The sequence below is a fragment of the Engraulis encrasicolus genome, chromosome 3 (assembly GCF_034702125.1).
Source record: "Engraulis encrasicolus isolate BLACKSEA-1 chromosome 3, IST_EnEncr_1.0, whole genome shotgun sequence".
Lineage (NCBI taxonomy): Eukaryota > Metazoa > Chordata > Actinopteri > Clupeiformes > Engraulidae > Engraulis > Engraulis encrasicolus.
The window spans coordinates 22,390,595-22,405,207 of NC_085859.1; the positions used below are offsets into that span (position 1 = coordinate 22,390,595).

A 14,613-nucleotide genomic window follows, 5' to 3' on the forward strand; every position below is an offset into this window, starting at 1 on the left:
GGATTCTCAAAGTGTCTACTGTATGTAAGGGCGTTGACAATACCAAACCCTCACATTTGGTCTACATTTTCTTAAGTCGCTCGGATTACAAGTTTGTGTGCGTATTAATAGCATCGTTGCAGGTATTTTTTAGTTGAGTGTTTTTCTTTGCTAATCTTTTCCACACAATTGTTTTCCTCCGGTGGAGTGGAGTGAAGTGGCGAAATAGGAACATGTTCCGCCAGTGACGCTTAAGAGGAAAAAGTGAAGCAGCTGCGAAGTCGACGTAGTGGCCTGACAGGTTTTGGAGGCAAATCTTGCCTTGGGGATGTGGTGGTGGCGGTGGTGGTGCCACCTCTTTTTCCCCCAGCTTCTGCTGAAGACATTTGAATACGCTGGAGGTGACTCGACTCAGTCCATGCAAATCAGCGATTGCATCAATAAACGCATACATAATACTTGGCTCTGGCTTGTTTTTGTTGTGCAACAGGTGTCCCAAATTCAGCCCCCGTATCGGTATGGAAATGAGCCCTGTTGTTGTTGGGCCATTTTTGTGGTCATTGTTCAGTCTTGTTGAGATTTTATTATTATGGTTTTGTATAGTTGGGCCCCTTTCCTTCACTGTGTATGCAAACCATAGTCTGCCCACATACACAGATGCTGTGAGACCAACAAAGAGCCAAGTATTATGTATTGCGTGACAGAGAGATTAGGAATGAGCCCCTAAACTTACGGTCACAAAACGTCTGACAGATTGATTAGCTGACTGACTGAATGAATTATGTTTGAGGATAATGGGGATTTTAGGTACCTTGACCTTGAAACTGCAGGTCCCTTGAATTCCCTGTTTGTTTGCGCAACTACTGTTGGACACACAACTCCCTCAGCAAACAGCGTAGATCCCAGCAGGCGTCGGGGAGGCAGTGATGGTCGATGACTGATGGTCACAGTGTTTTAATGAGTGGAAAAAGGCATTGCTGAAATCAAAGACATACCCTTGTTGGCCCTGCCGTGGCTTAATGGTAGGGCACTCCCGACCCGGGTTCGATTCTGACCCGAGTCCTTTGCCGACCCTTCCCCGTCTCTCTCTCCCAAACATTTCCTGTCTCTCTCTTGAAACTGTCCTGTCACTAATAAAGTCTAAAAGACCAAAAATATCAACCAAAAAAAGACATACCTTTATTGATGCAGCAGTGTGTTGGCATCCCGATTCAGCTCTAGTTTGTTATTTATTCTAGTTTATTTAAGATTGTCATTCTTCTCTTCTTCTCTTCCTTGCTGGGCTTCTTTGCTCTGCTCCGTATCTGCGATCTGCAGGTGCTGGAGAGTTTTAAGATCATGGACTACAGCCTGCTGCTGGGGGTGCACGTGCTGGACCAGAGCCGGGGGGAGGCCGGGGAGTCGGGCCAGGGGGGCCCGGATGGCAAGCGGCCCGTGGGCCAGCGGGTCCTCTACTCCACGGCCCTGGAGTCCATCCAGGGGGACGGCAAGGCGGCAGAGGCCATCACCACCGACGACACGTGAGTCCCCCCAGTGACCGTACGGTAGATGTAGCCAGGCCGTGCCCTCCTAGTGACGCAACAGCTTCAGCGGTGCTACCAGTCAGGTCAAGAGCAATGCAAGTACTTTCTGAGTTCCCGCAAATACGGGAACTCCTCACACTTTGTTGGGAAGCAAGCAATAATTAGCAAGCCAAGGGAGGCCATTTGGGAAATGCCGTTTGGGAAATGTTAATTGTTATGCTCTTGGTCAGACCAAGTCTCGAAGAGATTTGAAAGTCGATGATAATCAGGCTACGGTAGATGGGTCATTTATGTTTTATTCAGAAGCAGATGTTAGGGTGGTGCAACCACATTTCATGGAACTACAGTATTGTTTAACATTTCTACATAAACCCCTTAGGGCCAAAACATACCAAGGCGGAACGGAACGGTCGCAGGACGGACGCGGTCTTTCTGCTTAGTTTTGGCCGGCGTGCGCGGCCAGTCCTGTTCAAAATCCTCCCCACAGCTAAAGCTAGCATGCTACTTTGCCATTCATTTGAATGAGACACCGCCGGTTGCCGGCGTGAAAAATACGCTGGAGTTCTATTTTCCAAATGCAGCGCGGCGCGGAGCCGTCTCCCGCGCCGCTGACGCCCGACTACCGCCGGTTGGTGTGTAAGGACAGATAGGTTTCAATGTATTTTCACCGACGCCGGTAAAAAACGCGGCCGTTCCGCGACGCTTTACCGCCTTGGTGTGTAAGACCCCTTAGCACAGAGCCTATATGTTGTAACCTTACTTTCATCAAAATTGTAATGGCCATGTCTTAATCTGTTACTTAAGGCCCTCAGTACTGTCATAGCAATGCTGTTATGATGTAGTTGAGTATTTTCAGCAAATAGTGAATAGGCCCACCGGTGACCCCCTGCCCTACTAAGGCAAAAGACAGTAACTCACCAGAGTGTGAAACTGAGAAAAATTAAGTAAAAGTTATCTGAAAAGAAATTAATGTCACCACAATCTGGTTATAACTACAAAGCTGTAATTTTCACAGTTTGTAGTGTATGCCTGCCTACATCTATTAATCAAAAATAATTATACAAACAGTTCACCTTTGACCCTTTTTTGGAAGTTAGGCTACTGTGTTCTGCCTTAGCATTGCCCCCGGAATGACAGTTAGTCATAGGCTACTAAGGCAAAAGGCAGTAACTTCCATTTTAAATCTGAATAATAAGCAACAAAGCCAACTTTCACATTATAATGTAAGAAGTTTACACCCTATTAGAGTCATTATGACAAAATGTCATGTTTATTAACATATAAAATTGTTGACCTCTATGGGTTTTGTGTGTGTATGTAGGCTAGGCTACACTGGTATTTCATACTACCGCAAATAGTGGTTACACACATTTCCAATCAGGCTGATCGTTTTTCATAATATTATAGTTTAATTTTATATTTTTTGATTATTGACATGACTGAAATTTAAAGGAGTTTTTACTGTTAACAGATGAACAGTAACTGAAGTTACTGTGTTCTGCCTCAGTTTGGAACATCCGAAATTCCGCAGGTCCAGAGCAGAAGGCAAACAACAGTAACTGAAGTTACTGTGTTCTGCCTTAGTTTACCCACTGGATAAATTATTTTACTTTACATCTTATTTTACCCTTAAAACAAATTATTTCAAACTCCACGTTTATTCACTTGATAAAACTGATGCTTATTATTGCAAATATGACCAAAAAAAATCATTTTTGAAAAAATTGAAGTTACTGCCTTTTGCCTTAGTAGGGCATCTGAAGTAAGAGGCTACCTAAGTATACACCATGGTTCATTTGCATGGAATCAATGTTTTTTCCATGTTTTTCAAATCCTGCAGATAAAGATTCTGTACAATAGTGACATGAGCTCTACTTGCACCACCTGACTTCTGCCACTACCAACGCCAGTGACCCGTGACATGCTATGGACACAGCACATAGTTCAACAGATTCCAAGCATTTTCGCGTGTCATTTTGCAGCAGAGGACTGCATTTCCTGGTTGGAATTGCCAATTACAAATTCCAACTCGATATCAAGGTGGGACATTAAATGGAACATATGCGTTTCTGATTGGCAGTTCCAACCAGGAAATCTGGTTTTCGGTGGCAAAATCAAACGTCTGAAAAATCAATTTTAGACGGCTTTAAAATCCATTTGACTGAATCGACTGGAAAAAAGCTGGTCGTTCCAAATGCAGTCAGTAGTCAGTCTCCTTCAGTGTCTCGCCAAGTCGCTATGCCGTGCTATCCAGGGCCCCATTGTTTTTCCTCATCCCTGCCATGGCGATGCTGTAAACAGAGACAAGACAGACAAGTGGCACTGGTAGGAAAGAGGCAGTGGGGCCTCTTGGTCATGGTCTGTGTTTGCTTGCAGGGCCTGTCATCTCCTTTAGATGTCATAGTGTACACAACGCCTTCCATTTAGCTCATCCATTAGGCTTTAGTGTGTGTCTGAGTGTTTGACATTTGCTTGTGTGCAAAACGCAGGTAAAAGTACGCAGGAACTTTCACAGGGTTTATTCAACACTTAAAGAATCAAATGTGACGCTATTCTAACTGGCCCTACTCTATGTTTTGAATCATATCTGCCGAATGTATTGTGCATGTCCTGCACAGTCCTTGAGCAGTTACTTCTGTCTGTTCTTCCGATATGGGAAACTACGTATATTATCTTAATAATCTGTGGAGCCTTGCTTTATTATCTTTCTGCTTCAAATTTGATTGACAGAATGGGTGGAATCCCCTGCAAAACGCACAAGGACGAGAAGCTGCTTATTTTCCTGGGCATCATTGACATTCTGCAGTCGTACAGGTAAGGTTTCAGAACACAAGCACTCGCATTACGTTTGTCAGTTAATGAGGAGAGAGGAGCCAAAATCAATACACAACACAGCCGAAGAGATACGGCTATCATATAAAGGACAAATACACAGTTGATGTGATCATGATGTTTTTTTCTGTCTATCTTTTGGGTTGGGGGTTTCAAAAGTCTAATTAGATTAGATATACATGTCAAGTCAAGTCAAGTCAAGTTTTATTGTCAATTTCTTTACATGCACTGGTCATACAAAGAATTTGAAATTGCGTTTCTTGCTCTCCCATGCAGACATAGACTAATCTATGTAAGGACATAGACAGTATAGACATAGACAGTACTCATACATGGACATAGACAGTATGGACGTAGACATTGCTCATACAGTTTATCCCTCACGAGTACCCTCACTAAAGTATTTCACTCCCATCACCCATTATATTGATTTTTGTAAATTATTTGTCTTTTGGGGTGGAGGCTTCAATGGTCAAACATAAGGTCAAGCCAGTACCCTTACTGAAGTACTGTGCCCCCTTCAGCCATTGTATAACCGCCCGGTCCATGTGCCAGATCGCTGCAATCTTGTTCCTGCTCCATGTCCCCCATGCTAGCAATTATACATGGAAATGACCCCGACAGTACTGTATGTCTGGGTTACATAACTTTTAATATGAGCTCCGTAGCTGTAGGGTATGGCAGCCATCTCTGATTTCAAGTTTTGTGGTTTGGGGGATGGGGGGTGGGATATGAGTTTTGTGTGCCATCCTGTCTTGTGACACGGCTCTTTTGTTCCCTGTGTTTGTGTTTTATAGGTTCATAAAGAAACTTGAGCACTCGTGGAAGGCACTCGTCTATGACGGAGTAAGTAATCTCTGGGTACTGTTCTCTCCGTTCTCTATGTATCTGGACAACAGTGTGCACATTCTCTTGCAGATTAAAAAATACCCTTGTTTTTTTCTTCTGTTTTGTTTTTCCCAGGACACTGTGTCAGTGCATCGACCTGGTTTCTATGCCAACCGATTTATGAAGTTCATGAGCACGAACGTGTTCCGCAAAATGCAAAGTACGTCTACACGTCAGCTCTGGCCAGTGGCTAAGGTGGCTTTGTGTGTGTGTGTGTGTGTGTGTGTTGTGTGTGTGTGTGTGTGTGTGTGTGTGTGTGTGTGTGTGTGTGTGTGTGTGTGTGTGTGTGTGTGTGTGTGTGTGTGTGTGTGTGTGTGTGTGTGTGTGTGTGTGTGTGTGTGTGTGTGTGTGTGTGTGTGTGTCTGTGTCTCTGTGTCTCTGTGTCTCTGTGTCTGTGTCTGTGTCTGTGTCTGTGTCTGTGTCTGTGTCTGTGTCTGTGTCTGTGTCTGTGTCTGTGTCTGTGTGTGTGTGTTTTGGGTGGTGGTGTCTTACTCAGTTGTCTTTGTTCCATGTATTGTATTACTACAAGCACTGTCAAACCACAGTACAAATAGTAGGATTACTGCATTACTACAAATACAACTACAATTCTGAGCTTAGTTTTAGAAGTCTCCAAGTCTCCAGTTGCTAGACCATCGCTATACGTATGTACTTCATAATCATAATCTTTATCGCACCATTACACTGGCAAAACGGAAAGCTACTGTGAGACCTTAGCTCAAACTCAAGGCAAGACCATTATATGAGTAAATCACTCCCCCATCCCCCAGGGTGTTCTTAGATACTCATATGAGCAATCGAATTCACCACAGGCCATTGTTAAAACACTCCATGCTCATGGTGAAATTCAGCAAGATGGTTTGTTTGATGTATAGGCTTAGACTTAACATCAGAGGGAGGGTGAAATGGGATTTTTTTTTTGTTGTTCTTTGTGTGCGAAATTTTCAAAGTGAAAATGTGACAGCAGAATCATCCTCACCCACCTCATTAATACACAAGGGAAGCCATTTTTCTTCATGACAGACTGCATGTCTAAGGAAAATCTCTGGGAAAAAACAACCCTCCAACCTTACACATTCTCTTTTTTTTCTCCAGCGGTCCGATTTTCCCCTTCAAAACGGACCCGCAATTCCATAGCAGCCTTGAAGTCATCCTCTCAGGAGATCCTGTCTTCCCAAAACGACGACAAGAATGATGAGAGACTGGGAGCATCCCGAAGCTTGGCCAGTTTAGAAGGACAAGGTAGTTAATTTTACCCACAAGTCCAGTCTTTTCAATGAGCCATTCAATATATTACAGCAACATGCCACTTACGGCAATAGTAATGTAGTAGAGAGTGTAGTAGGGAGTAAAAATACTTAACTGCCACAAAGGTAATTGAACTATTATTTATTTATATAACAAATATAAAGGTAATAAGTGATACATTTTATCAATACATTATTAATTCCTGCAAATTAAGCACATTAATTCTAAATTCTAAATGATTTATTTTTGCAGATACTATATTTTAAGCAAACAAAAAACAGTTCAAATGAATGCTATGTGGTTGAATAATATCAAATCAATTGGATGCAAGTGAAACACAAGAGATCTTCGTACTTTTCTTCTTTTTTTATCTTGGTAAGACCTCATGGTACTTTTCGCCTTAAGACAAGGCTGTTGCACCATCCTCATTGTGACATCAAGCAACCAGCCCTCCCCATGCCACTCCACCCCCACGACTCCCTCTCTGTGGCAAACTTTCTCTCACAGAACTCCCCCAGTGAATGGGCGTTATCTGAGTACTAGTGGGTGCTTTCGTTTCTCAAAAAGTATTATCACTACCGGGCAGGCCTGCTTGGTTAGGGGACTGCCTCTCCCCAGGCCACTCAACTACAGCTGCATGGGGTGAGAGTTTTTAACCAGAGCAGTCGACCGCTGACCTTCCTGTGTGGAGACACACTGAAAAGAGGAAGGAACACACACGCCTTGCCCACATTTTGAAACTAGATGGGTTTTGCAAAGAAAAGCAAGTGTTTTGATCTTCCAGCTATTGACTCCAGAATGGACCGTGTGACTATTGACTATTCTACTTCAGGGGTGATGAATGAAGTGTTTAGCTAGTTAGCTTAGTGTGTGTGTGTGTGTGTGTGTGTGTGTGTGTGTGTGTGTGTGTGTGTGTGTGTGTGTGTGTGTGTGTGTGTGTGTGTGTGTGTGTGTGTGTGTGGTGTGTGTCTGTGTCTGTGTCTGTGTCTGTGTGTGTGTGTGTGTGTGTGTGTGTGCGTGCGCGCGCACACGCGCTCGCGTGGTAGGTGTTGACAGAATATGGCAAGAAGTGCAAGGCAAGGGAAGTATTGTATTTATTAACACCCAAGCAAGTTTACTCAAGTTGAGTAAACTATGAGTTCTTAGCAGAAAATACTCTTCAGTTTTGTCCCCAAAAGAATATCAACACCATCTACATATTGTATAAGAGAAAAGTATACAGTACATATGAACCTCCTGACACTGCAATAGCCTTAGGCCTACTTGCGGTTTAGGCTTTACTTGAGAGTAGACTTTTGCTTGCTCATTTGAAATGGAACTGCATATTCTTGGAAACCAATGATGAAGCTTCCTCCAAATTTGCTTTGCTTTGCTTCACAGTCTTTGACACATAGGGTCACACCGACTTGGTTCCAGTCACACTGTCACTGTGTGAAGTTTCATCCAAAACAATAAAACTGAAACGCTGGATACTGAAATATGCTTACATGTGGTTCAGGGTTTACCAGGGTTGGAGAACATTTTTCATTCAAAGGGCCACTTCATTTTTTATAAAGTCCACCAAGTGCCATACTATGAACACAAATCAGGATTTCCCACTGCACTTTAGGCCTATATTGAAGGCGGCGCGCCCACCTTTAAACACACCCCATCTTCACTAGGTCCCTGGAAAATATAACTTAATTGTATTGCAAATGTCATTCCGAAGGTTGCTTTACAAAACATGTCATATTTTATGTGAAACTGCATAATATTAAAACTATATCGGCGGCCAGATAAGATGGCCTCTCATGGGCCATAAAAGGCCCCCAGGCTATAGGTTCCCTACTCATGGTTTAGAGGTATTATGTAATTTGAAGTGCAAGTGTATTTTCTGGAGAACCCGTTACAAAGCTTCTTCCATTTTTTGCCTTTGTCCCAATTTTTCATTTTCCACTCCCTCAAGCTTGATCCCAGTGTGATGATGCCTTACCCTTTTGCATTGCTCGTTACAGTTTTCGACACGTACGGCCACTCAGACCTGGTCCCGGTTACGCCGTCGTTTTGTGAAGCCTCGTCCATGGGCACCACCCTGTCCACCTCATCCATCTACGTCAGCGAGCCCTACCTGGACAGCCACTCCAAAGACGGGTAAGGCTCTCACAAGACTGGAAATGGGGGAAAATGTTGTGCCTCCTTCTGCAGATGGGCCCATCGACAGGCCTATTCACCTATTCAGGTTATAACAGAGACTCTGCACTAAGGATTTCAATCTCACTTTAAAGGAAAATTCCGGCCGTTTTGTACTCATATCGCATCTTGTGTAGGCTGTGGGAAATTGGTCAAAGGTGTACCCATGAGAAATTTTCATGTGTGCTGCGCATGAACTGGGGGCTAAATCTGGGGACTGAATCGCACCACATTAGGTATAGAAGTAAAACAGTAAATGACAGTAGATTCTAAGACTTACCAATAGTCTGAGTGCTGCCCTTTGCCCATTTACAGCACATCATATCAAAAAAGAAAAACAAATGTAAAAACAGAAACAGTGGCAGTTAATATAATATCCCTCTAAATCAGCCGTGGATTCTCTTCGATTTCTGCTCTATCATCTCCCGTGACAGGTACAGTACAAACAGTACCTAGTCTGCTTGTGAGATTTGTTGTTTTGGATCAGGGTGGGGGAAGTGTGTTCTCTTTTGAGGAAAGAGCACGCGGTTTACCACTGAAAACGAACAACAGAGTGGAATATAAAGAAACGCCTGCTGCGCCAATGGATGTTTATGTCGGTAGGTAGGACATCTGAGACCCACTCTACTGCTCTGTTTTGGCCCATTTGAAATGCGCTTTGAATGGACCACACCCACCACCTGCCGTTGTCCTTTCATTATCGCCCTGTTGACGTTTCACTAATCTTGATGTTTTGCCTCAGTCACGCAACTGTTGTGCTACCTCAGCCAGCCCCCCTACTATGCAAAAAAGAGTCACTAAATATTTAATCAGGCTTCTAAAAGAGGGTCGGGGGTTGTGGGCCTGGGGGCACTGTGTGGTGACAGGAGGGAGGTTGACAAAAGAAAATGTTTTGATGTTATGGTGACTTGAGCTGGAGGAAGCGATGTCAGCAGCGTAGCCTGAGGCTGATGGCTAGTGTAGTGACGAGGACACACCCAAACGCATTTCCCATAAGATCACTGAATAACAGCCAGGGGCAGGGGCGTTATTGAAATATATGTTTTTTTTAATGAAGTAGATACGCCATTATTTGGTTTGAAAACAGTGATCATATTGTAGGCTTGTATTGCTAAGTATATATGACAAACAAAAAGTCAACAAGAAAGCAGGGGGCTCATGTTCCCAAGTGTTTGAGACTCTAGTAATCCGTCATTTGAGACATTTAAGTCTCAGTAAAGTCCTAAGCTGATGTGTGGATAACAGGATTTGACGAGCATATTATTAGGTAAATACACATTAAGGCGTAGCCCCTTGGGCAAAGCATTTACTGTACTGTAAAACTATACAGTGATAAATTTGCTTAGTCGTGTGTCGTGCCAGGAAGTGGGTGGTGTCATCTCGTCATGCTGCCATGATGTCGGCGAAATATTTGGCCATAATTACGGGCAGTAAAGCGGTAAACACATTCCGGCAATAAACTCCAATAGGGTCAGGTGACTCTGCACAAGTGACTATGGAGCTTCAGACCTCGTAGTCCCCTTCTGCCCCCTGTGGATGACTGGGAATCTCCGTTATGTAATGGGGTTTTTGTCAGCAAGATTAAACGTTTTTTCTTGTGACTTTTTTTTATTTGAAACCCTTTAACTTTGCAGTTAAAAAGAAAGAGCTGCTCAGCAAAATGCCAGTGAAACCACAGCTGCTGTTAATTGAATGGCCCCACTGACAGCCATGCTAATAACACGACGTTGATCATATGAATAATTCATAAAGAAAGATTTTAGATGAATGTGTTGTTTATCAGATAATTAATGGCTTTTTGAACTTCGGTTCAGTATTTTATACTAAGCATGATATACTGATAAAGTATAACATTAGTATAATATTTCTTGAACGTCTAATAAACCATCTTTCAACACACTCAACTGGTAGAACTTAGCATCTATTAACAATGATTACACTGCACTGACAAGTCTGTCCAGCCAAACATCTATCCTAGCATTACTGTTAAAGGGACAGTTTGGTCAATTTCAACATGCAGTTGTATTGCTCACGCTACCCTTGACTTGTCAGTACCTGGTGATGCCACATTTTTCGGCTCAGCCCTTTCCGAGATATGAGCAATTCTAATGGGGGCAGCGTTTGTTTACATTTTTGAAAAATGAAACATAGGCCAACTCCAAATATTTTCCCAAAAGGTGCTGTTGTTTGCTAGTTGTCTGCTGATGTTTTATAACCTTTTGGATGTTTTTGGGAATAAATAAAAATGTTTTTTTGAAATGTAAACAAAGACCTGCCCCCATTACAATGACCAGGATCTCGGAAACGGCTGAAGAAGAAGAAAAAAAAATCTCAGGCACTGACAAGTCCAGGGTAGTGTGAGCATTACAACTGCATGTTGAAATTGACCAAACTGTCCCTTTAATGCTGCCCTATTGTTCATACGTTGTGCACCGTGGTGTGTGATATGTACAGATGTGTGAGGTTAGTTTGTGTGTGAGGTTTTTGTTTACCTTTCCAATGTCCTCAGGGATATTATAGTTGTGTTTTCATGTATTGCTTACAGGTTTGTATGTGCTTGGGTGTGTAGGGTTGTGATATGTACAGTATGGGATTGTGAAGTTCTGTCTACCTTTCTTGAGGATACTATCTTTTTTCTTAATTATGTATTGCTTACTGAACAAAGGGCTGTTTGATTTGCACTAGTTACAATGACAAAACATTTCATTGTATTGGACGGTGTTGTGTCTGTCTTCGTAGGGACGACGCTGCCTCCAGCTCCACGTTCACCCTGGAGGACAGCGCCATCTGCCTGACGTCAGAGCAAAGCACCATGGACATGGACCGGGACGACGGCTCTTTTGATATTTACCTAGTGAGTGTCACCAATCGGAAATGTATTCAGTGTGACCACCAGTCATAAATTATTGATTTGTTCCATTTGTATTGTGTTGTATTGTATTGTCCATGTGTATTGCTTGATGTGGCATTATATTAATGATCATTAGATGATGATGTTGATAGATTGAATGCATGGTATGTCATGCTCAATTCAGGTATGCATACACTATGTATACCTGTGAATAATTCCAAATAATCTCTAATGATTTGGTTTGTCTGTTCTCTTTTACAGTGAAATGTTAGAAGACGGACCATTATCATTGCGCTCCTATTCAATCATCAAATGGTTGTGAACTCTTCTCTGGGTGAAGCAGAGTTTAGCCAGCTTCCCAACACTACTCTACTCTGCCCCGCCCTGACCCGCCCTGCCCTGACCCAGTCCCCACCATCCATCTTCTTAGCTGCCAAGAGACGGTGTGACATCCCATAGCCTTTTGCCAAAATGAAAGGAGCACGGTGGGTGACGAGGTGAAGGATATACAGAGGTGTAAAATTGACATGGGGACAACGGGACATGTGACTACTCATGACATCCATTTCAGACTTTTAGAGGACAACTTACAAGCGCCTACCTGCTCCACCTCCTCTACTCCTCCTCTAGGAAGGCGTCTGTGACAAGCATTGCATTTGAAGGCTGTATTAGCCCGGGAATTCCCATGATGCCTTGTGTGCTCGCTCCGATCGGAAGGAAGGACCGCATGGAAACCCTGGCTGAGATCTTCGCCCCCCGAGTTTGGGATCCCAACCACAGAACGGGGAGGGAGGGAAAGACGTATATTATTAGACAAACGGAAGCCTGTAGTTTGTTTACAGATACACCATTTCAACACCAGATGCGAAAACGGCTTTCCATCAAGCTTTAGGTAGTATTTTAAATAGTTAATATAGATGTCCCCAATGAGAACATGAATAGATGGTTCCCAGACCATATCTCACTAGTGATATCGTCTGCTGATAGCCAGGCTGCTCACCCATGTGTGTGCATCATCCAGCATCCACACAGGTCCTATTCCTATTTCTGGTGTGATGACAACATGCTGCCCATTTCATTTAGTTTCTAAGGTCAGGCGGATGGTAGTAGCAGTCAAACGTCTGTATGGCATAGAAGCTGCCTAGAAAAGTTACTTTGTGACTGGATCTTTGAAGCGTTAGGAAGCAGGATGGAATATAGAAGAAAGGGGACTGCTTGTCAACCTCCCCCAAAATGGCACTTTTTACTTTTCCTGTACGGATAGTATGTATGTATTATTACAAAACATAGTCTCATATCTTTGGTTTAGGGGAGTTGCCAAGCCTTGAACTCTTTGAATGAGAACGCACATTGAAGACATTATGTGGTATGTGCACTTGTTGTGTTCCCTTTTTGTCAGAAAACATGACGAGATGATCATGTGAGAGTAACCGTTGGCTTTTTAGGAGAATAAAGAATGTTTTTTTGGGGTGAGGGTGTCATGACTGAAAAAAAACACATTTTCTCAGGATATCCTTTCCATATTTCTGCATCCTGTTTAATTCCATCAAGGTAAGAGATAGGCTACAGTATATACTGTCCCATGTTCAGCTCTCTCTGCGGCTGTTTCACGCGAGACTATATCAAAGTTATCTCTTTGGATTCTATAATTGCACATTTTGTTTTGGTTCTGAGACCATAATTTATTAAATCACTATCAATAAAACCCATCTCTGTTTCTTTCATTATGTTATTCAAAGCCCCAAAAAAGATTTTTATGAGGTGGCTTGTGTTATATTTTGACAGATTGTACATTTTTTATGACTTTTTGATAGATGTTTAGCCCTCCTCTTGTGTGTGGGTTGTTGCCTATATAGTGCCTTTCAAAACACCCAAGGTCACTTAACATGGTATCTGTGTAGGAACACATCATTTCCTGGAGGCTTTGGGCTGCTAGTTCCAGGGCTTGACACTGGCACCTGCCAACCGGCCAAATGCTGGTAAAAGTTGGCTGTGGCTGGTAACAATTTCAGTGTCACTAGCCAATTTGGCAGGTAGCTTATTCTATGGTGACAAATCAGAATAGCTTATATTCTGCATTTTGCCCCTTGTGTATCAATTGCTTGCATCTTATAAGTTCAAGAAAAAGCTCAGTTACTCAATTTGTATTTGTTTGTTTTATTTCTGTGTACCCATGCACTCATCTTCTTGCTTTAAGCACCTCATCTTCTGAGGTTACATGTACAGTGTCATGATAAAAGAAAATGTGGCTAGTGGATGGCTGGATGGCTAGTGACTCGGGAAAACCACTAGCCACAGTGGCCGGCAATCGAAAAAGTTAATGTCAAGCCCTGGCTAGTTCCACAAGCATGTGCACACACACACACACGCACAGACACACACACACACACACACACACACACTCAAAACAAAGATCATATAACATATTGTATGTAAAAGAACCTTATATACAGAAGTTAATTTTCGCACAAGGTTTTTCGTTTGTGTCAGGAGACTCTACGGGTAGTTGGAACAAAACGTATCAACTAGAAAAAATATAGCAGTTGTGGTGTTAGGGCCATTTCAACCGGGTTCTAAAATCTACATTATAAAACAATGATTACAGCCACAACAGGAATCTCAAATGTTGTGTAGGCCAAAGTGATGATGGTCATGTAGCTCCTCTCCTTAGTGCTGCAGGTGGTCCACTCACCCGCTGCTTTACAGCAAAGGGACACTGTGCAGGAAATGGTCAAAAAAGGTACTGCAACTATGCTGGTCATTGAAACTGGGCTGCCTATTGCCAAATTTGAAAGTTTACTAAGTATTAAACAAATATTTTCTAGTATGGTCCAAGTACAGTCATTTTTGCAGCTATAAATGGCTATTGAGACCATGGACCATGGAGAAGATCCCCCTTTTCATGTATGAAAAGTGCAATTTTTCCAGTCATAATGAATACTTAGAATGTGATGCTGGTGGTAAGTATTCATGAAAAAGGTAACATTAGTGAATGGGCAACATGAATTCTGGAAATAAACAACTAAAAATCTCACACAGTGTCCCTTTAAAAACGCAACTAGGCCAGTGGGTTTCAAAGAGGGGGCTGGGGACCCCTGGTGGGCCGCGAGAGGATGCGAGGGG

The 14,613-nt window shown here is 42.8% G+C and overlaps 1 protein-coding gene across 1 annotated transcript in view; it reads left to right on the forward strand.

The window, feature by feature from the left end:
- pip5k1bb (phosphatidylinositol-4-phosphate 5-kinase, type I, beta b) overlaps positions 1-13,218 on the forward strand; it is a 53,600-nt gene extending 40,382 nt beyond the window's left edge. The window contains exons 8-15 of the mRNA XM_063195010.1: positions 1,297-1,499; positions 4,233-4,316; positions 5,132-5,180; positions 5,298-5,382; positions 6,318-6,464; positions 8,465-8,600; positions 11,379-11,493; positions 11,752-13,218. Of these exons, the coding sequence (XP_063051080.1) occupies positions 1,297-1,499; positions 4,233-4,316; positions 5,132-5,180; positions 5,298-5,382; positions 6,318-6,464; positions 8,465-8,600; positions 11,379-11,493; positions 11,752-11,754 (822 nt within the window). The 3' untranslated portion in view covers positions 11,755-13,218. The remainder of the gene's footprint in view (positions 1-1,296; positions 1,500-4,232; positions 4,317-5,131; positions 5,181-5,297; positions 5,383-6,317; positions 6,465-8,464; positions 8,601-11,378; positions 11,494-11,751) is intronic.
- The last annotated feature ends 1,395 nt before the right edge of the window (positions 13,219-14,613 follow it).